The 26,906-nt window shown below is 44.3% G+C and overlaps 4 protein-coding genes across 5 annotated transcripts; 3 read left to right on the forward strand and 1 right to left on the reverse strand.

Annotated features, from left to right (window-relative positions):
• Nucleotides 1-1,127: 1,127 nt before the first annotated feature.
• Nucleotides 1,128-3,914, forward strand: GL218_00654 (Ribosome biogenesis protein BRX1; the record flags this gene model as incomplete). Of its 2 annotated transcripts, XM_033577085.1 has the most annotated exons (8): nt 1,128-1,148; nt 1,232-1,244; nt 1,314-1,703; nt 1,761-1,841; nt 1,925-2,038; nt 2,851-2,968; nt 3,036-3,268; nt 3,346-3,914. In XM_033577085.1, the coding sequence occupies 8 exons, from the start codon at nt 1,128-1,130 to the stop codon at nt 3,912-3,914; spliced, it is 1,539 nt and encodes a 512-aa protein (XP_033442315.1). The 2 variants fall into 2 exon arrangements, with proteins under 2 accessions (XP_033442315.1, XP_033442316.1); XM_033577086.1 differs by having other exon boundaries at nt 1,314-1,841.
• Nucleotides 3,915-5,975: 2,061 nt separating this feature from the next.
• GL218_00655 (putative f-box domain-containing protein) lies at nt 5,976-7,055 on the forward strand (the record flags this gene model as incomplete). Its single annotated transcript, XM_033577087.1, has 2 exons — nt 5,976-6,548; nt 6,606-7,055. 2 exons carry the CDS (start codon nt 5,976-5,978, stop codon nt 7,053-7,055), a joined length of 1,023 nt encoding a protein of 340 aa, XP_033442314.1.
• A 1,749-nt stretch (nt 7,056-8,804) lies between these two features.
• Nucleotides 8,805-13,912, forward strand: GL218_00656 (Histone deacetylase clr3; the record flags this gene model as incomplete). Its single annotated transcript, XM_033577088.1, has 6 exons — nt 8,805-9,345; nt 9,521-10,361; nt 10,412-10,475; nt 10,525-10,789; nt 10,855-10,945; nt 12,352-13,912. The coding sequence occupies 6 exons, from the start codon at nt 8,805-8,807 to the stop codon at nt 13,910-13,912; spliced, it is 3,363 nt and encodes a 1,120-aa protein (XP_033442147.1).
• Nucleotides 13,913-14,626: 714 nt separating this feature from the next.
• On the reverse strand, nt 14,627-22,001 carry GL218_00657 (uncharacterized protein; the record flags this gene model as incomplete). Its single annotated transcript, XM_033577089.1, has 12 exons — nt 14,627-16,695; nt 16,756-16,891; nt 17,307-17,625; nt 17,686-17,957; nt 18,504-18,689; nt 18,743-18,976; nt 19,027-19,973; nt 20,023-20,233; nt 20,280-20,866; nt 20,929-21,566; nt 21,629-21,710; nt 21,968-22,001. 12 exons carry the CDS (start codon nt 21,999-22,001, stop codon nt 14,627-14,629), a joined length of 5,715 nt encoding a protein of 1,904 aa, XP_033442317.1.
• Nucleotides 22,002-26,906: the final 4,905 nt, after the last annotated feature.

The raw sequence follows: 26,906 nt of genomic DNA on the forward strand, positions 1-26,906 counted from the left end.
GAAGGGCGCGATGTTTCATACACATTCGCTTGAGAGGTGGTGATGAGATATGATTATAGGGGTCGACGTGTTTATCTATTCCATTCTTTATGAGAGGCACTTATATAACTTTCTATTAGCAAGGAGCATCTGTTTTGAACACTTGTTTGAACTTATTAAATTAGTAGGAGATTGAAAATTGAAAACTGATGACTTTGAAGTTTGTAGATCTCATGAACGTATTGCCTTACATATTGTGCCCTTTTGTTTCTGATCTACTAGATGTGTTAAGAAACACTAATAGTGTGAGTATGATTCATTGATAACCCTTTATCTCTAGTACCGTAACTACAAGATTGTAGTTTAACAAAGAGACTACGTTTATGTTTGCTCATTGAGTAAAATTTGTATATATTTTGAGATGAACGAATCGGAATGGATAACTAGAGCTAACGCACGAAATTATACAAATCCACAGAGATAAGATATAAGGTACTTGAGTGGAGTAGATCCAATCACGTGTCGAATAGTTCAACTTGCCCTTTTGCACCGCCTCCTATTGTGATACACCCCCACCCGCACCAGTTTGATCCGCTTTGACTCCTGACACCGTGCAACAATCCCCGACCGTAGGTGACCTTTAGGTACCGACTGTAACCTAGCATACTTCCTAGCGCACTTTCGAGCCCTACTAACAGCTGGATAACACCTGCCTTACCTAAGGTAGCAAGGTACCTACTACCTACCTGCTTAAGCCGTAGGCCGTAATTTATTACACTTCGACAGTTTTTAGCAGCAATCCGACCGCCTGCCTTAACGATTGCCTTAACAATTGTACCTAATTCCCCCCCATTCACATCTCCACCACTCAGGTATATTCGATTGTCTGCATCTACAAGACACATCTAAAACCTTTCTAGACAGCCAACCGAAACCGTGACAACGGACGAGATTTGGGAAGTGTCCGTAGAAATTTTAACAACATTCGACTCTAAACTCTCTGGACATAGCGCCGTCCTCGACCTTTTGTTATAGTTGCGTCACATATAGGCCCCACGGTCTAGCTCCTTTTTATCTATCACCGCCGCTACAGTCTTTCCTGTTCTCTTTGACAGTACTTTACCTCGACCGCAAGTTTATCGCCCAACATGGCCAACGACGAATATGATGTAAGTTTTACTTCTTGTTTCTCTCTCTATCTTGAACCATTAGACTGTCATTAGAAGATCCAGCTAACCAATACTTACTACAGTTCCTCTTCAAAGGTGCGAACCCCCCTCCTGCCGACTATTCGAGCTCCTGAAGCAATAATTACTAACTAGATGGAATTATAGTGGTGTTGATTGGAGACTCCGGCGTCGGAAAGTCCAACCTACTTAGTCGATTCACCCGTAACGAGTTCAATCTAGACTCCAAGTCCACGATTGGTGTCGAATTTGCGACTCGATCCATCCAAGTCGATTCTAAGACGATCAAGGCGCAGATCTGGGATACTGCAGGCCAGGAACGATACCGCGCTATTACTTCTGCGTACTACCGAGGTGCAGTCGGTGCACTCCTTGTCTACGACATTAGCAAGCACCAGACCTACGAGAATGTCACAAGATGGTTGAAGGAGCTCCGAGACCATGCTGATGCCAACATTGTCATCATGCTGGTCGGTAACAAGAGCGATTTGCGGCACCTCCGAGCAGTACCTACGGAGGAGGCCAAGGCATTTGCTAGTATGTCTAATATTCAATTTCTTGAAGATGCCCAAATTGCTGACACAAGACCTCTAGGCGAGAACCATCTCTCTTTCATAGAAACTTCTGCTCTCGATGCCAGCAACGTTGAACTTGCCTTCCAGAATATCCTTACCGGTAAGTATCCCCCCTTCGCCACATTTAGCTTACGCAAGCGCTAGCTAAGGCAACCGCATACTAATAATGTATTTTACTTTTAGAAATCTACCGCATCGTGTCGAGCAAGGCGTTGGATAGCGGCGAGGGTGCCCAAGCCCCGATGGCAGGCACCAACATTTCGTTGAGCAAGTCTCCTGACGATGCCGCGAAACAAGGTGGGAAGTGCTGTTAGTTCAATACTCGCGACGAGATGATACGACGGTTATACGGTTGATATGACATTACGTATATGGCGTCACGTATGGCCCGGAACGAATACGCTTGTGATAGGGTGATGCGTCATGGGGTTCGGGATATTGACCTTACACAGGACATGGCTCTCTTGTTTTGTTTTCCTGCTTTTACTGATGTTCGTGGCCATAGCCTAAGATTTTGACAACTAGGGGTCACGAACAATGTCTAATCTAACACACCCGACGTAGTTACTAAATGCTATCTTTTTCTTGCCCCTACTAATATAAGAATGTATCGTTGCTGTGTATGTTTACCAACTGATATCGAGCCGTAGTCTCATTAATCAACGTGGCTTTTTCATCTTACTTATGGATTGGATTGAAGATCACATACCCCGGAAGAAAAGTTGTGAGTAAGCTGTTTATGTCTTTCTATTCGGTAACAACTTGCCCTCAAACAGATTCATCATGTCTGATATCAGATTTATTTTAGATAATCCTTGTTGGCAGCTTGGCGATCGTGAATGGATACGGTTACCAGCATAGATTTCGCACATGTAATCGGGCAGTCGGCGAAGTTACGTAGGTACCTAGATAAGGTACATCATCATAGGTACAACACAAGCCACGCGCATGCCGCGGATGGTTCGTTTTAGCCCCCGGCCCCGCTATCATCTATCGATAAGCATAGCAGAAAAAAAGTTCCCGTTCGAATCGCGAATTGAATTGAATTGAATTGAAGACATGATCCAGTGACCATTTTAAGCATCGCAAATTTTGACGAACAATGGCAGCCGTATATAAGTCGTTGTCCAAGGGGACTAGTAGCCAGAAGGCCGAAGCACCTGCCAATGGAGTCCGAAAGAATAAGCAAAGAGTTTTAATATTATCTTCCAGAGGTGTTACATACAGGTATTTTCGCAACCCGCAGGCTCATGACCGCTTGCGCAGAGAAATATCTAATAGCTTTTGTTCTTAGGCATCGACATTTACTTAATGACCTTGCGTCTATGCTTCCTCATGGCCGGAAGGACGCAAAACTAGACACGAAGTCGAAACTTTACCAGCTCAACGAGCTCGCAGAACTTTACAACTGCAACAATGTGCTGTTCTTCGAGGCGCGCAAGGGAAAGGATTTGTACGTATGGTTGAGCAAGGTTCCCAATGGCCCAACGGTCAAGATGCACCTCCAGAACTTACACACAATGGAAGGTTGGTAGACTCCGTTTATGTCCTTTTTGACCCTCTTCTCGGGTGGGGATGTTTCATTGCTAACTCTTTTTCTATAGAGCTGCACTTCACGGGCAACTGCTTGAAGGGTTCAAGACCAATCCTCTCCTTCGACGCCGCTTTCGATAAGGAGCCTTACCTACAAGTCATCAAGGAGCTTTTCCTCCACACATTCGGTGTACCACAAGGCGCGAGAAAATCTAAGCCCTTCGTAGATCGTGTTATGGGATTCACATTCGCAGATGGGAAGATATGGGTGCGCAACTATGAAGTAAAAGAATCAGAGGCACCAAAGGTGCAGGACGGGGAGGCGGAGACAGACTCCAAACCTACTAAGGGCCGCAACAAGGAGCTCGACGTCAGCATGGTAGAAATTGGCCCGCGATTCGTGCTTACCCCTATCGTCATTCAGGAAGGCTCCTTCGGCGGACCGATCATCTACGAGAACAAGGAGTTCGTCTCGCCGAACCAGGTCCGAGCCGACTTGCGAAGGGGACAGGCCATGAAGCATAACACTCGTACAGAGCAACACGTGGAGAGGCTCGCGAAGAAGGGGGATCTGGGACTGCGGACGAACGGTAGGCAGGCCCCGGTGGATGCGCTAGATACGAAGGAACTATTCGCTTAGATGTTGTAACTTACTACTAATGGCGTTCTGGGCGTTCCTATGACACCCAGGTATCTTCAGATATTCTCTAGCAAAATATGCTAATTTTGAGCTGAAATAATACCCTGCAATAGCTGGCTTCTATCATGACCAAGTGAATATCTACTAGGTACTCGATATGATATTGTTGTTGAAACACACACTTGTTTTCCTATTCCAGTATTAGCTAAGGTAAGTCACCTTAATAATTTCCATCGTTGTTTATTATGTTACTATCCAAAAAATAACAAAGACTAAAATCAATACCATTTACCTGTACAAGCCTGAAGTTCGTAAATCTACCTATATTCTAACCTGTTGTAGGCAGATTAAGAGATCTATATAGTTATATAAGAGGTTTAACTAGATATTAGTGCACTTTATACAGTTCTTTCAATGCTATAAGACGCTCGGACCATTGCACAATTACCTAAAGGAGTATTAAACAGAGTTGGCGCTAGGCAAAACCTCGGCCCGAAACCAACGTCCAAGCTCTACATGGGACATGGGAGTTAAGACGGGACAGGGGGGGAATTACATCAGGCAGGTACATATATGAAGTCGTGTTAGTCTCGCGTAATTCGTTTCTTCCTTTTCGATCAAGCAACAATATGGAACTACCACGCTATGAGTCCGCCTTTATGGCGTACCCAATTCAGCGGCATGCGGTTCAGCTGCTCAGTATTTTCATTCAGTATAACCCCAAAGGAGGGGTTGTCGCGGATTGAGTTGAATAACTCTCTGCTCCTGTGTTGACCAAGGGGTGCTAGGCGCTGACGCACAAAGAGAGCTGTCGAAGCCCTAGTATCAGGTTAGCTAAGGAATCAAATAGTCTCAACTCTTAGGTGTGAGAAGAGAACGATATATTGTTAGGAGATTACGTCTCAGGAGGACATTAGACGTGAATTCTTTTCCACCAGTGAGACAAACGCCTTTAAGGGGAGGGAAGCATTAAGTACACAAACGGTGTTGCTAAGAAGGAGATACTACCTTGTTGTCGATCTTCCTGAGAATAATATCCCAAACAGCTCAGTTCAGAGTAAGTCCCAGTTGCTTTCAAATCACTTATAGGCACTGACTGATTTGTAGCTAGTAGAGATTTCCCAGCATTCTAATAGCTCGCTGTAGCAAAGGGGCTCGTCTATGTCAATTTGTATCTAAGTAATCGACACTAAATCGTCCTGACTACCTCTAGAAGCCACCTGGATACTTCCTACTGTCAGGCCCGCAAATCGGCCTGGAAACTTGTCATCGCCGGGGAGTATCCGCCTAATAGTTTTATTACAGAATCTCCTACTTCTACTTTCCTAGATTTACTGCTTTGCTTACTGCAGGTGCCACCTCTTTTATTTTTCATATCTACTAGATTTTACACTCGCCTTCACACCACCCACTCTACTACTTCAGTATTATCTTTCTATTCTCCTTCTCGTTACATTAGCACTATAGAGAGCTTGGAGGCATTTTGAATGTTTACCCTGTTCGGTTCGAGCACACATAGATCACTTAAAAGATCCTAGAGTGGCCAAAAACTCAATTGTAGTTGCACTACAAGGCATCTAGGCCATTCTCGGAACTGGTATCAACGAATCATAGCCTTCGCGGGTTGATATCTATCGCACATTGCTGGCCTCTTGTTACTCAAGAAACCTCAATATTCCCTTCTTGGACTTTTTGCAACTTTCACTAAAAGTATCAGCAAACCTGTTGTTACTTTTTCGCCTGTCCTGGGTTCGCATCTAGAAGTGCCCAAGAGGTTACTTTCATTCTATTACAGCTCAATCGGAAGCCCAATCCATCATCCATTGGAGTTGGTTATTAATTTGATCCGCGTATTCGAATTCGAGTCTACGAATAGGTCCATACTTCAACATGCCGTCCGCCAATGTTACCCTCCAGCCCTCCAGCGAACCCCCGCTACATAGCATACCTAATGAATTGATACTCGAAATCATGGAGCTATTGTCCCCCTCAGACGTTACAAACTTTGCTCTTTCGAGCCAACGGCTATTCCTCGTATTCAAAGGAAATAAAGAGTCCATTATGACTACTGTCCTCCAACGTCTGCCCGAGATCAACATCCTTCTTTATATTTACACCGCTCACAAAGACGAGTCCCATACTGACCTTATGCTCTGTCCCCGTATAATTAATTATCACTACGAAAATATCACCATAAATCTCATGGAACTTGGTGGTGCCTCTCAAGACTTTCCGAACAGGCGGACCTTTAAGGAGCCGATGTATACACTCATGACCCAGGACATCGAGCAAATTTGGAACATGGCGAAGGTGATTGACTGGTGGGTTGAAAAATACCCCGGACTTCATTGGAGGGACAATTCAGACGATCGTCGCTGTCTACGAGGTAGCGAAGTAGCTCGGGTGAGAAAGGCTGTTGCTCGCTGGTGGCTGTACGCGAAACACCACCATGGTAGAGTCTTTACTAGATTCACCATTTATCATCCAAGTATGTGGACGACTGATACTCGACTCCACCATATTCGGCTCATGCCGACCAGTGAAGTTAGTGAGCTTTGGCACCTCTGGCGTCTGGTAAGAGAGACAGTGAGTAAGGACCTTTGCTCATCTCCTGAGAAAGTTTGCCACTGCAAGGTAAGTCCTCATCCTAGATTAGATCCTATCGAAATATACTTACTAACTAATCTATAGCAAGGTTATAGCGTCGAGCTCGTTCCCTGGGGAGCTAACGAAGGCCACCGCCATGCGAAAATTGTTAAGACGTACATGAAGCTTGATCCCGAGCAGCTTCGTTATTACCTCAGATACTACGCGAACTGGAAGAAGTCCGTTGCCATCAATTCACTATCCGGTATAGAGCCGTACTTTGCTCGTGATTGTGAGACCTTATCTATTTCAATAACCAAGGTTCTCGAAGAGCGCAAGATTTTCACGGATGTGCACTCCTGGGCAGATATGCCGCATTTTGGAATTTTGGACGAGGATCGACCAAACGACTTAAACAATTCTCAATGGCTTAATGACGCCTGGCCTGATGGACGGGTACCTCCGATTCCAGCGCATATTCCCACTTTACCATTCGACCCACCATCAATAATCGCCCGAGGAGACGATGGCGCGGAGACGTTTCTTCCATTCTAGGGTCAGGATCAACGTCGTCGATGCCGCCGATGTAAGAAGACTATTGTCGAATTGCAAAAGGCTCCTACCCCTGTCCAGCTCCTACCACAGAACTCTCCTTTTGCCACGGAGTATCTTAGGATGAAATAATTACCATTCGGCCGATTCGGGGGATAACTGAAGGGTAGTGGTTGCAATACTGCTCAAGCCCGCTACTTCTGAAGCGTCACGAATCATGGAGGGTTGTTACATATGCATTGCGCAAGGCGTCTCCTCTTCTAACTTGCATATTATATTTGCTTGTCTTTCTTTTTCTCTCTTATTATTCAATTCCTTCTTATAGATTTTCTACTATTCACATCTTGCATTGCAAAGACCCATCAATGGTCATAGGACATGAGATTAGGATTTCCGATCTGCATAAGCTGTGTTGCTCGATATCATAGCATCGTGAGGAGGAAGAGTGTGGTCAGTTTGAGGCGAATACGTATTAGTCTTATCATTAGGTAGTCAAATAGACGAGCTCGATTTGTAATTTCATAGAATACCAATTGCATATTTTACGTTGCGTCTTTTTAAATTCAAGTCTTCTTTTCATCCGGCCTTAATGTCTACAGTACCTTAATCAGAGCTCCTTAATTATAGGTCAAATAAATTGGTCGCGGTAGTTACTGAAAAGTGCATGTGTACCTAAAATAAAGATATGTATCTTCCATACGTGTAGGTACCTAAATTAAATTCCTGATATAGGCAAGTAGCACCTACGGAGGTACCTAAATACAGGTGTCTGTGTTAAAAACGGGGTTATCTGGATCCGATACGCCGCGACCCAACTTCGGAACTTACCAAAAAGATTACTGACCTAGGCAAGTTTACTTACCATAGCATATCAATAACATAATAACATCTAATGGTACCACCTACCAGCCACACACCAAACATACCTAAATCACTACGAGAGGTCATTAGAAATCATCGGAAAGTTTTTAATTAACTGTTTCAAAGGGTTTTCATCATTACAGGGGTCTATCTCTCGTTGCGAAGACGCTGAGGTGCATCGTCTCATACTCCCCGTCAAGTAAAGTAGTGCGTGAGTGCGTGAGCTGTTCAAGTTCAAGCAGGCAAGCAAGCAACATTCGTCCAGTGTAAGTACACCATCACTCCACTCTATATTTTCTATATTTTCTATATTTACTGTATTATCCTTAAATATATATTCTTCTCGTGTAGTAAGAATATTTAATACGCAGAAAGGACACGAAGACCCGAGTTAAGAAACTATTCTTTGGATTCATCGAAACTCCCTTTACAATCATCATGTAAATCTTAACTTATGCTTTACCGTATAAGTCCCATATCAAGAGCATCTAGCTAATTTTGTTGCATTCCTGTTTTTTTACTCTATCTCGACTCTACTATTTCTTGTCAACGTTTTCATGCATCGAGATATACGTTCTTAGCTGACAAATTAACAGATCGTCGTCGACATTCCTTATCTTTAGCAATAACTTCAGAACTTGTTATGGGCATGTGAATCATCCACCCATTCAAGGAATCCAGACCAAGTCTCGCTTGCCAGGCTTAGACCTATCCACGCTAATTACCGTGGTACTGTCCTGAGTTCTCACAACTGGGCAGTGCTGTTGGTAAAGCTCAACAACCTGTTGACTTAAGCCGGCAGTCGTATTTCTTTCTCTAGTCTGGCAAATAATACTTGAGATTTGCCGGGTGGAAGGCTGCGCCTTCGACTCGGCTAGGCTTAACGCCGACATGGAAGGTGAGGATCAGTCTATGACTGATGCGCCTAATGGCTTTGACGAGTCCCACGTCGTCGCCGTGGCAGGGCAGGAAGGCGGCGACATTCCTATCACGAATGGTATGAACCTAGACATGGACGAGAGTGAAGAATTTAGTGAAACCGACGAAACAATAAAATCTATGCGTCGGCTAGGTATGCTTCCCACGGGATGCTGTTACGATGACAGAATGAAGCTCCATGCAAATGCCGATTTTGGGCCCTCACCACATCATCCAGAAGACCCGAGGAGAATCGAGGAGATCATGAAGATGTTTAAGAAAGCTGGCCTCGTTTTCACGGGTCCCGATTCCGATCTTCTCGACATCCTAAGAGAATCTCCAACTAAATATATGTGGAGGATTCCAGCTCGTCCGGCCACGAAGCAGGAAATATGCACGGTACATACCCCAAGACACTATGACTGGGTTCAAAATCTCTCCCAGATGTCGACGAGAGAGTTACGATCATTGAGCCATAAGTTGGATCAAGGAAGGGCCTCTCTATACGTAGGTGGTATGTCTTATGAAGCAGCACTACTTGCGGCGGGAGGTTGTGTGGAGACTTGTAAGAACGTTGCCTCTGGACAAGTGAAGAACGCATTCGCTATTATTCGGCCACCGGGTCACCATGCCGAATGTGATGTACCTATGGGTTTTTGCCTCTTTAATAACGTCCCTATTGGTGCCAGAGTCTGTCAAGACGAGTACCCAGACACTTGCCGCAAGATACTCATCTTGGATTGGGATGTTCATCACGGAAATGGCGTTCAGAACATTTTCTACGAAGACCCGAATGTCTTATATATCCCTCCACGTCTATGAAGATGGCAATTTCTACCCAGGAAAACCAGATAACGATATGATACCCGACGGAGATATAGACAAAGTCGGCGAAAGTCTAGGCAAAGGGAAGAACGTGAACATTGGCTGGCCATCTCAAGGCATGGGCGATGGCGAATACCTCGCCGCGTTCCAAAAGATTGTAATGCCCATTGCCCGCGAATTCGACCCGGACATGGTAATTATCTCTGCTGGTTTTGATGCGGCCGATGGTGACGAGTTGGGTGGATGTTTTGTCACACCACCATGCTACGCACATATGACGCACATGCTGATGTCCCTTGCTGGCGGAAAGGTAGCCGTATGCCTCGAAGGAGGCTATAACTTGAAGGCAATTTCCAATTCAGCTTTAGCCGTCGCTCGGACACTCATGGGAGAACCGCCACCAAAGATGGGAGTACCGCCCCTCAACAAGGATGCAGCCAGACTCTTAGCAAAAGTTCAAGCTGTCCAAGCGCCCTACTGGGAATGCATGAGACCTGGTATAATCGAAGTTCGGGAATTGGGAGACAACACTTCTCGATTACACGACGTTATTCGAGGTTATCAGCGGCAGATACTGTCTGATAAGTATGCCATGGTCCCCCTCTTCATTCAAAGAGAAGTTCTCTACAAGTCGTTTGAGAACCAGGTTCTTGTCACACCGGGATTGCAAGCCAAGAGAAAAATTATATTCATCGTTCATGATCCGTAAGTAGCACGCACAAAACTTCTGTTGTCTCTACTAACAGATTACTCAGTCCTGAGTTACAGGCAATGCCGGATATTATTGATAACACGGTTGATCCCCACAATGGCTTCATCGTAAGTGGAATTTGTTCAAATTACGAGAGCAAACGCTAATATATGGCAGTTGGATGGTGTTATGTCTTATGTTGATTGGGCTCACAAGAATGACTTTGGTATTATGGACGCCAATATTCCCCATTACATTACTCATTCTGAGGACATCGACGCGTTTACTCCCCGTGCAGATGAGAAGACTTTACAACGGCAGATCCAGGAACTGGTATGCTATATATGGGATAACTATCTTCAGCTCTACGATGTAGAAGACTTGTTCATTATAGGCGTAGGCAATGCATACCTAGGCGTTAAGGTCCTTCTGACGAATAGAGGTATGTATAGAAACTAGAGTCATTATAAAGGAGCTTATGATGCTCTGATGCTGACGAGACTGCAGATTGCAAAAATCGAATTGCGGGGGTGATTAATTTCGTAACGGGTAACCTACGACCAGTGAAATCGGAAACTGACACAGAACTGTCGAGTTGGTATAAGCAAAACTCGCTAGTATATGTCACAAAACGACCACGCATGTTGGAAGGACAACGACTTGGCAAAGAAGGTACTAAAGAAACGCTTCGGAGGGGTGCATAGGAGCCCGGAAGTTGGGCTCAACCGGATGATGGAAACACACGCGAAAGAGGTGTATCAATTCATCGGCGAGAGGTGTAGTCAAGATGGAAGTGGCAATACCACGGAGGACGAGAAATAAATTCCAAAAGTTCGGAATAATTATAGCTGTTTAGAGTAGCTAGTGCTAGTTGTATATATCAGACCGGAAAGGGTGCAAATGTGCGAAGGTTTGAAGGTTCGAAGAGAGAGTATTTGTTAGAAGTAGTTGCGGACTAGGCAACGATTCCGTAGCTTTCGTGTTTTTCTACGTAGGAGATTAGGAGATTAAGAAGGTACAAATGTATTGGTTGTCCTTATCAATATCAACGTCTCAAAAAGTAACTTTTTTCTGCAACGCAACGGCAAGAGAGCTGCAGCAGCATATTGGTTGTTGCATATGTTGTGAGCAATACCACAACGTACCTGCCTTAGGTACTTAGGTTGCAGCTACCAAACTCGCAAACTTCTCTTTTTAAGCAGCTCTCTCTCTCTTTTTCCCTCTCCTTTCCATTTGAAAGCTTCTTAAACCACTTGCGAAACCACCAGATAATTACATCTACTTATCAGTATTCTTGCAACTTCTTTACCTGCATCTCATCCATTGAATTATTCGCCTTCACTAATACCATTCACATTTTACTAAATCGACCCAAGGGGTTAGCTTAGATCCTTTAAAGTTACCCCTTACGTACCTAGTCCGTTAGTACCTACCTTAGGTACCTAAGCTACCAGGCTCCCGGTGGGTACAGGCGGCGATAGGCAGATTAAACCTCCGGTATCAACGTGTTACTATTGGTCAATATGGATGGAAATCAACGTTTTCGTAAAGATGCCCCTGCAAGGCCTACAAGACGCCGAAGAATTCCAATACAGAACAATTGGCACCAGTCACTACCCTCCCATTCTATCCAACAGAACCTCCCGCCTAATCCTAATCCTCAACCCGCTCAGGACTCCCAACAAGGTCCAAACCAGGGATTCGAAACTAGGAATTCTCTGCAAAATACATCTCATACAAACACTACTTCGGAAGCAGTTGAACTCTTTCCATCTGCTGGCTCTTCTCGAGGGGATATCTTATTTGCACCACGGTCTGACCCACGCGATTACGGCGCGTTTGCTCATCGGGGGATGGATCGCGATTCGCGAAGTAGAAGGTATGATCGATCTTTATTCGTATTACATCGTTATTATTCTTACTATGAGATCATAAAGCTTAACTATCGTGGCCTACTTCGGAATTGACTAGCGAAATAAGGTGCTAATTAAATTATCCCTATAGGTACGATGACGGGGAAGTCACTAGATATGGCGCTGGTGAATCGTACCGCCCGTTTAATTCCAACCGGTCTCCGCGCCGAGCTAGAAGCCCCCCAAGAGGCCGTAGCCCACCACTTCTAGATAGCGACCGTTATGTGCCCGGTCGATCCCCACGACGTCGCTCACGAAGCGCTGATCGCTACCGTCGAGACCTTTCCAGAGACCGACGAGATACTAGAGATATGGGCGACAGCTGGAGAAGACGCGATAGGAGCCGTAGTCTTCGCCGAAGCCCCCCACGACGGTCTCCTCCCCGACGTAGTCCGCCTCGAAGAAGTCCGCCGCCGCGCAGATTCTCACCAAGACGGGATGATAGAGATCGTTTGCGATCTCCACGAAGGGGCTATGACGCAAGGTTCCAACCACCACCCCAGATTAACAATCCTAATCTTATACCCCTAACAAGTCTTCCATACAGACGGAGATCGAGATCTCCCTTCGATAGAGACCGCATCCGAGAAAGGTCGCCTCTCCGACGTTCACCCCTGCCCATCCCGAGGGCCAGTACCTACAGAGCCCGCACCCGCAGCCCGGACCGACGAGACGATCGATACGGCCCTTCACATAGCAGACGCCCTTCCCCGCCACGCGACTCTGCAATCTCATCGGCAATTCCGTCTAGGGACACATCTCGAAGATCTTCGCCCCACCCTCTTCCTCCTCGTCGCGACGATCGATCACATCCACAGTCTCCCATACCCTCTAGACCTTTGTCTAGATCTTCTCATAATGTACCACTTAGAGATCGAAGTCCTCAGGGCACTCCGAAAGAATCTAGTGCCCCACCTAGATCCCCTCCGCGTGGCCCTGCCGCTCTCCGAGCACCTCCCACTGGTCCCAGAGATACTCGCGCTTACGGGAGCCAATCTGCCGGGGTGATAGGCCCGCCCCCCAGACCGGTTCCGGCCGCACCCGCAGTAGCAAGTCGGCCCGACATCAGCCCTAGTGCTCCGCCAGCAGGTCCTAGAGGCTACGTCGCCACACGAGGAGGCGGCTATAGTCGAGGCGGTCGAGGAGGACCCAGCTGGGGTAGTACGATTCAAAGCCGTAATCTACCACCAGCCGCAGGTCCCATTCCTGCCTCAGCAACAACAATCTCTAATACCATCCCCACCGGCCCGAGAGCAGGTCCATCTTCGCAATCCGTTCCCACAACCCCTGTTAACCAAGCCAAACCCTTCAACCCACCCAAGGGCCCAGCTGCCGAGAGTACCCGTCCTAGCCTAGCGCAGCAACTTCTTGCGACTCTACCACCTATCGTTCCCGGAGGTAAAATGGACCCTCATTACCTCGCCATGACAACAGGCGTGATGCCCGAGCTCCAGGCCCACACGCTGCAGCTGAAAGAGGAGGAAGAGAAGTTGCGTGCGGAGAAATATGTGAAGGAGGAGAAATTGAGAAAGAGTCTGGCGTTATGGGATAAGTTTGAGAGGGAGGCTAAGGTCTTGGAGTTGAGAATAGAGCTTAGTGAGAACAGCGTGAAGAAGTTTGCAGGCGAGGGGGTTGGAGGTGCGGCGTTTTAGTAGAATGACGGAACCGGAGGTTGGAAGAGAATAGAAGGATAGGTCTTCTAAGGTGTCCTAATTATTGGTGTGTATTAGGCGGAAGAAAGAGTTTTAACCAACATGGACGAAACGGGCGGAATTCATATGCAGAGATAGGATGAGACGAGACTCTTTGAGTGTACTTCTACTACCGAATTACACGTCTAAAGGCTATCTTGTCTACCTATCTGTCTATGAACTCCCAGCCGCGATGACGTAGGTGGATTGCCAAGGGAAACTGCATCAGAATAGATAGGCGTCTAGGAAAGGCGTGGAATTCGCTTTGTTGCTATTGCCGTGTACCATATGACCAGGTACTTACAAAAAGGTAGGAAGATACCTTGTATGTGTATATGTATGTCTCACTGTTTAGAGGCTAGCTAGCTAGCTGCGTATTGCATGATACCAAATCGATTGTTTTTCTAATGTATAATAATTGAGTCTCCATATTCTTAAGGGGTTGCGTTTTAGTGAGTATTGTGAGAATCTGATATATTCATCTTATTATAGTTTATTCGGGTTTATTTTGTACAAGGTGAGGTGGGGTAAGGTATCGATCGAAGAATAGATCTAAGTAGAACTCGTCGTGCGAAGAGACAACTAAAATCACAACTATAAATTTATGTGAAGTATGGTATATATATATGTATACATTTTCATAGGTACACACTATGACACGAGATATAAGCCGGTTTAGCGTCTACCTCTATTTCGCCGTCTATCTAAATATCTACGCGGCTTCTTCACCTCTGACCCCTTTTTCGACAGTCGCAAAGTGCTCGCTCGCGGCCCCGCAAACGAGCCCCTATGAAACGTCCCCGCCGTGCGGAGTGTCTGACGATCTATCTTCCTATATCGTGTCTCGTACGACATCCAGTTGTCGAGCGCTGGGAGCTGGATCTTCAGCGTGGGGAGAGCAAGCAGCTTTATCTTCGAAGTATCTAGGATCGTGGGATGCATAGAACGTGGTTCTTGTTTTTCGTTGTTCTCACTCTCTCCCCCGCTACTGTTATCCTCACTGTTACTATCCGTACTCACTACCTTCCATGGGAGCATCGGGTACCCGGGCCGTGGGGTGGTGTTCTCCATATCGAGGAGGCTGAGAGGCTCTTCGAGGTAGAAAGCCGGGATTGTGTATCTGACCTTACCCGGAGCATAGCGCTTGAGAAGTGTAGCCAGCTGCTTCTGGTCTTCGGGCGGGAGTTGCTCGCGAAAGGCTTTTGCGTGTTCTTTTAAAAATGGCAAGACGAGCACGCGATAGGGGAATCGGTGCTTGATATGAAACCAGTACCGACCATCCCATAGCGCCCAATCCATCCAACTACACATCAGCCATCGCCCCTTTTTGTTGCGCTTGGTAGCCCAGTACGGCGTACGGAAGGTTGGAAGCGGTTGTATTGAGGGGTATGGGGCGCGTGAAAGATACCAGCTTAGTTGTTGATTTGCCGCCTTTGTGGAGGCCGGACCGCTAGGGTTAGACTCGACTGGTACGAGATAAACGCCGGAAATGCTGAATGCCTTTGGAGGTGTAGCCACGGGTAGCTCTTCAGGGAGAGCAAGAGACGGGAAGAGGCGCGTAACGTGATTTTCGAGGGTCGAGAGAAGCGGTGGCTGTGATTCCGGGCTGACTAACAAGAGAATCTTGCGAATAAGGATGGCAGCAATCTGCCTTTTCTTCAACAATCGTGCTCGGTGTCTCAAGTACGAGCGGGAATCTCTCCTCGCTATATGAAGCTCCAATTTCGGAAACTGGACCGTCACAGTTCCGGTAAGCAGCTCAAGATCGTGAATAATAGTCCGTCTCAGCAGTCTATTCGCCTCAGCCTCCTGAGCCTGGATTCTCCGCTCACACCTCTTCGAGAGATTAAGGATTGCTGGTTTTTGTAAAGCCTTAGGAAGGGTGTAACCTTTGTATAGGTGCCTGACAGCATTCCTCATCGTAAGTGTAGGATCCGTATTGGTGGCATCTTCCCACCAAGGAACCTTGTTCTCTAAACAAGTTGCAATTAGACGGTCCTTGCTAAATTCTAGCAGGGGCCGGTAGACGGTAACTCCACCATCTTCAACGGGAAGGTCTTTAGGTGCAAATATTGGAATGTCTTTCGTCTGATAGAATTCCTTCATATCGAAGTCAGTCGAGGCCCAGTCCTCCGTTTCCTCCTCAGCCATGAGGTTACTAATAGCATTCCTAAACTCTCGTCGCATATGCTTCCGCTCTCTCCTAGTAGGGGTCAGGTTATGAAAAGGAAAGGTGCGAGCTTGATCGTCCACAAAACCACTCTTATCAGCACCAAACAGGCCGTGACACTCAGGGATGTCACAGGCTGACCTTATACCGCGTAGGCCACGAATTCCGTGCCCCTTTAATAGGCGCATGAGGACGGTCTCATACTGATCGTCCTCGTGGTGCGCTAGAAGAAGACTACCAATGTTTCGAAAGGCGCACACGGCTCCAATCTTCCTGTACCGCTGAGTGCGCGCGACGCTCTCAAAGTTAGGCAAGTCCTTTGGAAGCTGAGAATCGCCAAGTATCTTAGACCAGTTAATAGCAACCAATTCATCAACCAAGCCCATGTCCTTGAGAACCTTAAGAACAGCGAGACCCTCTTCTCTAGACCCCTGGCGGAGCCCATGGTCAACGACGATGCCCCGAAATCCAGATACAGGATTATCAGATATCTTGAAGTCAGGGTCTATCTTGCGCACTTGAGAACAGAGAAAGGCGAGTGCCATAGAATCGACGCCTCCACTCACAGCTATGGCTATTAGGTTTGTTAGAATTTCCGGTACCCTTGAGATTATATGAATTTTTTAGAACTTACCAACTCGCCTATGGCTCGTCCCTCTAGCATAAGGGAACCGAGGAATACAAGTGGCGCGCACGGCGTCCATGAACTCGAGGACGCTAATCGCCCTCGCACTTGTATGTAGAACATTGTGGAGCGTGCCCATTCCATTCTACACTGATATATATATTCACTTCCCAGCTATGATGATGAAGTTGCTAGGTTAGAGTAGAAACCTAATAAGGAGAGGGAAAAAAGGATATAGTTAAACTCATACATAAATTAACGAAACTATTACATAAACTCATGAGCTACTGCCCAAATATCTGTATACTTTCTATCGATAACTAGCTTTATCGATAGTCACTATCAATTAGCTCAACATGCACCGATAAGTTTTCTTCGCTATCCCACCTTCCGACTTACATCACATTACAGCCCACATCCAATGGACGCCGCACTCTAGCTCTCCGCCGGCTTCGGCCTTAATATTTCTATACACCCTTATTTTAGGTACTTACCTACGTATAATTTACAATTAGTCAAGAGATTTAAACCTCCCCTTCTCACTCTTCCAACTCACTTACCACATCCCACCACCAACCCATCCACACCCCCCAATGTCGTCCCAACCCCTTCGCCACGGCCCTCCTCGCCGGCGGCATAGCCGGCACCACAGTCGACCTATCCCTCTTCCCCCTCGACACTCTAAAAACCCGCCTCCAGTCGCGCGACGGCTTCTTCCCCTCCGGCGGCTTCCGGGGGATATACCGGGGCGTGGGGAGCGCGGTTGTCGGCAGCGCGCCCGGCGCTGCGTTTTTCTTCTGCACGTACGAGGGTGTGAAGGGCGTGCTAGCGAAGAGGCGGCAGGAGCGGAGTATTAGTGCTAGTGGGAAGAGCGACGATCTTATACATGGGAACGTAGGGCATGGTGCCGGGAAGACCTGGGAAGCGCCTCTGGAACACATGCTTGCTGCGAGTCTGGGCGAGGTTGCGGCTTGCGCGATCCGTGTGCCTACTGAGGTTGTGAAGCAGCGCGCGCAAGCGGGTTTGCATGGGGGCTCGAGTGCTGCGGCCTTGGGTGCGATATTATCACGGCGTCGGGATATAGGGTTGACGGGGGTATGGCGGGAATTAACCGAGGGTGGGGCATCACCGTGATGCGCGAGGTGCCGTTCACCGTGATCCAGTTTCCGCTGTGGGAAGCGCTGAAGGGTTGGGGCCGGCGGCGGAAAGGTCTAGGTAGTGGAAATGTGGAAGTGAGCGCGGGCGAGAGCGCGCTGTATGGCAGTCTGTCTGGTGCTGTGGCAGCGGGTGTCACGACGCCGCTGGATGTTCTTAAGACCCGGGTTATGCTATCTAAAGAGCGCGAAAGTGTTTTCGTCGTACTGAAGGATTTACTATCCAGTCATGGGATACGACCTTTCTTCGCCGGCATAGGGCCTCGGGTTATGTGGATTAGTGCCGGCGGCGCCGTATTCCTCGGGAGTTACCAATGGGCCGTGAATGCCTTACAAGGAAACGTCTTATAACAGTCATAACACCAACACCCACGTGACGGCCGCACGTAGACGAGCAAATGCGGGAGATCGAGGCTGGAACAGGACAGTCCTCGCTGTATATGACTCGTTGGGGTATATACTAGTAGCCGCGTTCTAAGATAGCGGTACGGGAGAGAGTATGTACAACAGACGATAGAGAATACCCCATTTTTAGATTTACCGGACATAGACACAATGGATGATACCCTCCCTCTTTGTCGAATTCCAAATTCATCAACTTACAGTAGCTATAGGTGGTATCGCCTGCTGCCCTCCAGGATCTGAGACCGCGGGGTCATCAAGTGTCGGTTGTGGGAGCTCTTTGGGAATCTCCTTACGACCATTCGCTTTATAATACAAGACTACATCGTTGCCTCCCTTCCAAATATGAGCTCGCAGTGTTGCAAGGCTCATATTGTTTGGTAGTAGCTAAGTTTATGGGTTAGCATCTTAGCTTCACACACATTTATCTTGGTACATACCTGATCGTTGCAATACAGTTCTAAGTATTCCTCAGGTTTGAGATCATCGGGCTCGAGATCTTCGGGTTGTGGGTCAATCCTCTCAGCCACATATGCTAGTATTTTCTTTACCCTTAACATTCTATTCGCATTAAGACGGTTGTTTCCATCTGTGGTCGCAATACTAGGTAACGAATCCTTCCAAGGGTGCAGTACGAACGAGACCTTAACTGGATCTTTCTGCGGAATCGTGTTCTGTCTAGGTTAGCTGTAGATTCTATAACAATAAGGGAAACAGCACGTACTGTAAGTAAGACTTCGCCCAACCACATAGGAGCTTTCTCTTCGATGATATCTGCGTCAACACCGACACTCATCACCGTGCCCCTATACAAGTTGGCACTGCCGCCTGACGTCTCTTCTTGGATGATAACCTTTGTACCGGGCGGGAGCTTCAATACTGGCGCATCAATGGGGAGAGCTGGCGTTATTTTAGTCTCGATTGGGTTATTCGGAGTCTCTAGCAGTTGCTTCTCATAGTCGTTGTGGATCTTTTGGACAACACCGCGAAAATTATCGTCAATCTCCTTTTCATGATTTGAAGATGATTCCGACTTATTCTCTTCTGTCTTATCTTCCGTAACGGTAGGCTTCTCGATGTTAGTAGATGCTGATCTTCCTAGTTTCTTACTCCCGAAAGACATGCCCATTCGGAATTTTTTGCCGAAGGGCGTACTAGGAGATTTAACATCCTTCTCCTTCTCCTTATCTTTGGTCTCTACCGGAGACTTCGATGTTTCTTCTTTAGCAGGTGCTTGCTCCGTCGCTCCTGGGGTCGTCGCCGCTTTTGCAGGGGTGTCTGCTGAGCTGATACCACCAGAGAAGTAATCGTCACTAGATGATTGGTTCACCTGCTGGGGTGGTTTTTCAAGAGGACTGACAGGCGCGGCTGTATTCTCGGAACCCCCTACTGCCAAGTTAGGAGCAGGAGTAGCCACACCAATTGCCAATCCAGGGCTCAATGGGTGACTGATTCCATTCGCTCTTGGGGTTGTCGCTGGAGAGTCGCTGGATTGCCACCCTCGCATGTTTGAGGTAGGTATAGTTATTGATATCGGAGGGTTCAGTCGAGAAGCTGTCTGGCGCTTCTCTACGCCTTCATTGAGTTTCAGTCTATAGATCTCATCTCGCTTGATTTCCTCATCGATTAACTTCGCAAATAAATATCGAAGAATCCACCTCCCAAGGTTTACTTCAAAAAGTTAGCATTTGCCTTATAATGAAACTCTCGTGAATCATACTTCTCTGATCCTCTCGAAATTCGACGGGCTCTATGAGGATAAGCTCATCGGCATACATTTCAGCATCAAAACAATTAAAGGGCTCTAATATGACAGTCAAGTTGCCAGAACTTGTCTCGATTGAACACCAAGGAGCAACAGCTTCCAAAGTATTGATCTCAGGTTCAACATCTTCGAGGTGTTTCTTTCCGAATCTCTGAATAACTTCGCACTACTTCTGATTAGCTACACTCCTATATCACGCAAAGAGAGCCCACCTTAATTAGATCCCACAACAATACATCACCAGCAGTATCAAGAGTCAATACTCGTCGTCGGTCGTTAAGGAGTTTATGTTTCACCAGTCCATTTTGCCCTTCGATAGTTTCTTCCGGTAAGTGATGTATAGGCTCGATAACAGGGGCAACGGTATCATCATGAATCTCCGAGTCTTTTCTAAACACCGCGCTAGTCATCAAATTGGGTTCAGAAGAATCGTCGAGTTCCGGCGGGAAAGCTGCAGTGTTCGATATTCGTAATACCGCCTTAGCTGGAATTTCGTTTTTTCCTTGCCCATCTGCAGATGCTGCGGATGACTTTCTCGATCTCGAAACTGTGTTAATAGCCCGCAAGTGTCTAAACGCCTCTGGGAGCAGAGCATCGGTGCCAGTATCAACATTTGTCCACCTATTAATAGAAGAGCTCGAGGTAGCCGACCATATGTAGTCCTCACAAGCCACCAATTTGCTGACCCCGTCGTGTTCCTGAGCTACGGCCACGGATAGGCCTTCGTCCATCTCCACGGTCCCTCTAGTGTCAGTCTTGACAATAAGGCCAGATCGGTCGCTGCTATAAAAACAGCCAGCTCGGGATCTTCAGAAAATAGCGACCAGACGCTATCGTTGTGCATAGTAAGCGTATACATACACCTGCCGGCGGTGACGCTCCATACTTTGACGGTCTGGTCAGAGCTAGCGGTCATAACAGTGTCGCCGGCCTCGTTCATTAATATAGCACGGATATTGTCGGTATGACCAACCAGCTTGGTGATCCTCTTCCCCGACTTGGGGTCCCATAACCGTACTATTGACTCTGGGCCCCCACTAGCTAGAATATTCTGGTTGACACACATGGCGTATACGGAAGCCTTTTCGCTAACATCTTCGCCTCTAACGTCGATTTCTAGGGACTTCCCCTTGCCATTGAGGTCCCAGAGATATATCTTTCTATCAAGGCCACCGGATGCGACCCAGTCTGCGGAACTTGGTGTCGCAACACACTTAACGTAGTCTGCATGTTGGCCGATGGTGTGGGGTTCGGTGTCCCCAAGTTCGGGTCGCCATACTTTTACAGTCAGGTCGGAAGATGCGGAGACGAGGGCAGAATTGTTGGAAGCGAGAACGATGTCATTGACCCAGTGGGTGTGAGCTTGGGTCGATGCGCGGAATTTGGTAGTCGGTTGGGGTTTTGCATTTTGGCTAGACGCAAGCCCTCGATCGGAATACCCGTTTAAATCAAGGTTCAGATCCCAAGCACAGATAACTCCATCTCTACCTCCAGAGTAGCTATGCGATAAAGTTAACGGACGGGACGGGACGTGATCGCATGACAGCAGTCGGAAGCTTACAGGATAGCGTTATCTCGGTCTACTGCAAGACCGTTTACACCGAGTCTATGGCCGCCAGATGACGAATGGTCGAGTTCAAGAACTGAAACGCAATATGGTTGTTAGGACAAAGTCAAAAAAAGGGTCTCTCTATTTTAGTCCATTTCACTCAAGCGTATAGCGTATAACAAGACGTGACGATAAAGTTGGAGTGGATAATAAGAAATAAGATGGTGACCATTCAACTATGCGGGGGTGGGCAAAGATCAACGGGTAGAGGGGACGGGGACGGGAACTGGGACTAAAAGGTGTAAGGTAGGTTCAATTAAAGAGAAAGATGGAATTATAGAAATGACGAACCATAGCTTATCCTCTGACGCGCCTTTTTGGCCATGGCAATTGGGAAAATGAAGAGATTGACATGCGAGGAGGTATTGTCGAAAGAATATTCGATAGAATATTCGACAGGATACTACCTCGGATGAACGCAATGGCATTGATTAATAGACATCAAGAGCTACCAAGGTTATGGGGGGAGAGCTGGGGAAAATAGCTTAAGATATTGGCTTTGATATGTATTGTACCTAACATACATGGACATGGGGGATATGGGGGGGACCCGACATGGGACGTACATAATGTATGTAAGTTAGACGTAGGTACCGCATCCATTAAGAAATAATTGAATCTAGGGTACGGACCAGTTGAATTAACAGTAGATCAGTGGTATGTGTTTAAATAGGTTAATTGTTAATACCTACCTTTTTTTGTAATTTAGAATTATAAAATAGTATTAAAAAAACGAGATAATAAAGAAATTTAAAATAAAATTAATAAATTTAAAATAAACTAGTTAGATTAATTTCGAATAGTAAGGTATTAGAAAAATCTTTTATTTATTAAAATTTAAAAATTAAATATTAATTGTAAAAATGGGGATAAAATTTAAAATTAATTTTTAAAATTTAATTTTTTATTTTTATATATATATGTTATAATATTAATAGCTTTTTTTTTTAATAGGTTTAAAAATTTTTTAAATAATTTTAAGGAATTTATTTTGGTTGGGTTATAAAAAAAATGCGTTGTTATATTAAGTTTATTTATAATTAAAAAATGTTGTTTAAATAAAAATTATATATATATATAATTTTAAAAAATTTTTCAAAAATGAAAAAAATTTATATAAATTATATGGGAATTAGGAATTAGGGGTTAGGAAATTTGATATATTAATAGATCTTTTAAAATTTGTTAAATTTAAAAAAATTATTATAAAATATTTTTTTAAATTTAAAATTTTTTTTAATTTTTTAGGAATTTGTAAGTTTGAAGCGAAAAAAGTTTTAATAAATTTAAATTTATTTTTTTATTTTTAATTGTTAATATGTTTAAATTTTGTTTAAATTGGTTAAATTTGTTTTTTAATTTATAAATTTTTAAAAAGGCGCGTTTTTTATTTTATTTTTTAATTGTTAAATTAATTTGGGTTATTTTTATTTATTTTAAGTTGGTGTTAATAGTAAAATTTTATTAATATAATTTTTTTTAACGAATGGTAAAGGTTACGTAGTAATGTTAAAGTTTTTTTAATAGTAATTAATGTTTTATATTATTTAATTTATTTGGTAGTATGTTATATTAAAATTTTTTTTTAATTAGGTAAAAAATTGATTAATTATTTAAATGTAATAAATATAAATTAATTTTTTTAATATAAATTAGGTTATTTTTATCTTTAAACAGGTAGATAATTATCTTAGTATAGATAAAAAAGTTTTTAATTAGGGCTTTATTGTAGGGTTGGTTAAAATGTTTTTATAATTTTTAATAATATGGGTAATTATAATTTTTTATCCTTAAAAATTTATTTTTAAGAAGTTTATTAATAGGTTTTTAAGGAGGGAGAGAGGGAGGGGGGGGAAAAAGGGGGGGAAAAAGGCGAGGAAGAGGAACAGGAAAAGGGGAAAAAAACGGGAGGGGGAAGAAAAGGAGAGGAGAAGGAGGGGAGGGGGGGGGAAGGGGAAGGGAAAGGAGGAAGGGGGAAAAGGGAACGAGAGGGAGAAGGAAGAAGGGGGGGGGGAGGAAGAGAGAAAAGGAAGGGGGGAGGAAGGGAGGAGAGAAAGAAGCGGGGAGGAGGAGAAGGGAGAGGAGAAAGGGAAGAAGAAGAGGGAAAGAAAAAAGGGGGGGGGGGGAGGGGGGAGAAGAGGGGGGGGAGAAAAAAGAAGCGGAAAACGAAAGGGAGAAACGGAGGGAGAAAGAGAGAGAAGAGGAAAGGAACGGAGCGGGGAGGGGAACGAGGGGGAGGGAGGGGGGAAGGAGAAGGAAGGCAAAATAGATATAACTTTTAAAAATTTAAATGGTAAAAAGGTTTTATTTATATTAAAAATTAATTTGAAAAGAAATTGGTAAAAAGTAAAATTAACGTTAAGATTATTAAATAAAACTATACTAATAAAATCTTTTTTACAAAAAATTTTTTAAATATATTAAAAGAAATTATTTGTATATTTATTATTTTATTTAGGGGTTTAAAAACTATATAAGTTATTTAACATTTTATAATTTAGTATTTTCGAAAGAATATTATAAATTACCTATTTGAAAAAATAAATATTTAAAAATATTATAAATATAAATCTTAAAATAACGTTAGGGATTTTTTGCGAAATTAATAGTATATAACTATTTTATAGGTTTTATGGGTAGTTATAAATTAAACCTATAATTAATTTTCTAATAAAAGCCATTTTAGTAAATATTTTTTAGTAAAAATTCTTAATTTTTAAATAATTAATATTTTTTATTCTATTAATTTAATATTAATTATAAATTTTTTATTAGGAAATAATTTTAAGTTTTAGTTAAATAAGATTATTTATAATTTTTTTTAACAATAAATATACTATTTAATAATTGTTTCGGGTATATATATTTATTAACTTTGTTATTTTTTAATAGTATATGATAATTTTCGAAAAATAAAATAATTTTAAATTTTTGTTGATATAAATAGGTACAGTAGATTTAAAAAATTTGTTTTGGTAATATATAATTAATTTGGATAATAATTTTGCTTTTTATTTTAGTATATAGTAATAGTAATAATAGGAATAGATTTTATTTTATTTTAATAAATAAATTAATATATTTATATAATTTATAATATTTATAATATTTATTATAAATAGTTAAATTTTTTATAATATTTTGTAATATTTATTAAAAAAGTTATAAGTTTAATATAGTTTAAGTCCTTTTAAATATAATACGTGGTCTGTGCCCTAAATTTAATTGTTTCTTAGTGGATGCAGTACGCCAAAACATCTTGTATTTAGCATTGGTGTTTCCCCAAGATTCAGGCGCTACTGTACTGTAACTTAGCCATGGGACCCCGTCCCACGCGAACACCACGCAGCAAGCGCAGTTAGACTTACATATTCGGAAACTCCACTTCCAGTCCCACTCTTTTATCGAACCGATTTAAGATCTCAACCTCTTAGAATTGATTCTTTGGAGGGCGCACCTCATCCCAAAGCTATCCCAGAACCTCAGCCCAAAGTCTAACCCAATCAAGCAAGTGTGGACCTTCTTTCACCCCAATAGTACTAGCGCATCCAAAACTCGACTACCATTTTATTAACATTATATTTATACAAATATATACTTTTATACATTATTATGATATTTAATGAAATATAAATAATTTTATATAATTAATTAAAAATCGATTAATAATTAATTATTAATCGATTACGTATTAATTTTTAATTAATTTATAATTAATTTATATAAATCAAGTAAAAAATAAAGAATAGGTAAAAGCATACGTTTAATTGATTAAATGTCAAGCGCTATAATATAGGGACTTAATGGCTGCAACGCGCTGTAATTACAAGGCATTTAGGCTTATATTTTAATGAGACACCAGAGTTCACCCCAAAGTCACCTGATGTAAAGCTCACCCCAAAGCGGGGACCATGTCAATTGTAACCAATTAGAACTTTGGATCCAAGGTCTTAGCTTTTGCCAAATCGGGTTAGACTTTGGGCTGAGGTTCTAGGATATCTTTGGGATGAGGTGTAGACTCGATTCTTTGTATCCACATCTTCCCGCTATGGTACCTTTTCTGCTCTATTGCATCAACCCCTGGGTTTGTAGGATGCGCGAGATGCGCAAACCGCAAACTAGAACTACATACGTAACGCTCCAACTTCGAATGACAAAGTACAGACCGTATATACTAATCAATCCATTTGATATATGATATACCTAAGGATTATGCCTCGAGCTATTAGACCGCCGTATATGAATTAGGTACCAATGGTCATGCTATCGACCTAATTTACTAGCCCCCTTTATCGTGAACTACCACTAAACAAACACACTTCTGTATTAAGACGAAGTACTCGAGCTTGTCAATATCTGCACAGCAAGCCCTAACTTCACACCGATATTTCTTGGGTATTAATAATGTATTTCCAGACGTAGAGCTAGCTCCCTACGGTATGGTAGTGCTTTTGCACATATACACGGGGAAGCCAAGGTTTGGCCAAGAGAACAAACAGCAATGTAATGCGCCTCCTACTCCATAGTCGCCCGAGCTTTGATCCCTCTATCCTTAATTAATACCTTCCCAGAACCAATGAGTAATGGTTATGCCAGAATCCAGAGCGTGTAATACTTTAAAATGGCTTCCGGAACTGCTCCAGGAGCATCAGCGAGTCTCGCAGTCTCTCGGCAGCTTTTTCTTCTGGCGATGAGCTGCCCAGCCTTTGTTCTATCCCCGGTGTAAGTTTTTGTCTTTATCCAAACGTCCCATCCACGTGCTCTACTATGGTCTCGAGGACCTGAGCACTCTTACCTGGTGACGGGGACGGAGTCCCTCCCGCAAGACTGGTTGTGGTGGCCTTGCCGTTAGCGGCGGCAGCTCGCCGTTGGATCCTCGCGCATTCCGGGCATGGGGTATCTTTTGGTCTCAGGGCGACGCGGCGGTTGCATTGCAGCATCCCGGGAGGCAGCTTGGGTTGTTTATCTGGTAGGAACTTGGTCTTGTCTAGAACCATGTCATCTTTAGGACCGCATCTCCTGGCAACGTGGCAGGGGGATGTGTTCTGGTATAATCGGTGGTTGCATCCCCGGAAGGTGTTCCAGATCTCGATGCACATGGTTCCTAGGTGTAACTCGAGTGCAGGAAATGACTTGCGGTAGTGGTACGACGCTTGACTGCAGGAAATATTACGAGATGTCGACGATGCGATAGACGAGTACGCGGTCGGAAGTGGAGGGGGTTTGGTTG

This window comes from Daldinia childiae, assembly GCF_008694065.1.
Source record: "Daldinia childiae strain JS-1345 chromosome Unknown Scaffold1, whole genome shotgun sequence".
NCBI classification, from domain to species: domain Eukaryota; kingdom Fungi; phylum Ascomycota; class Sordariomycetes; order Xylariales; family Hypoxylaceae; genus Daldinia; species Daldinia childiae.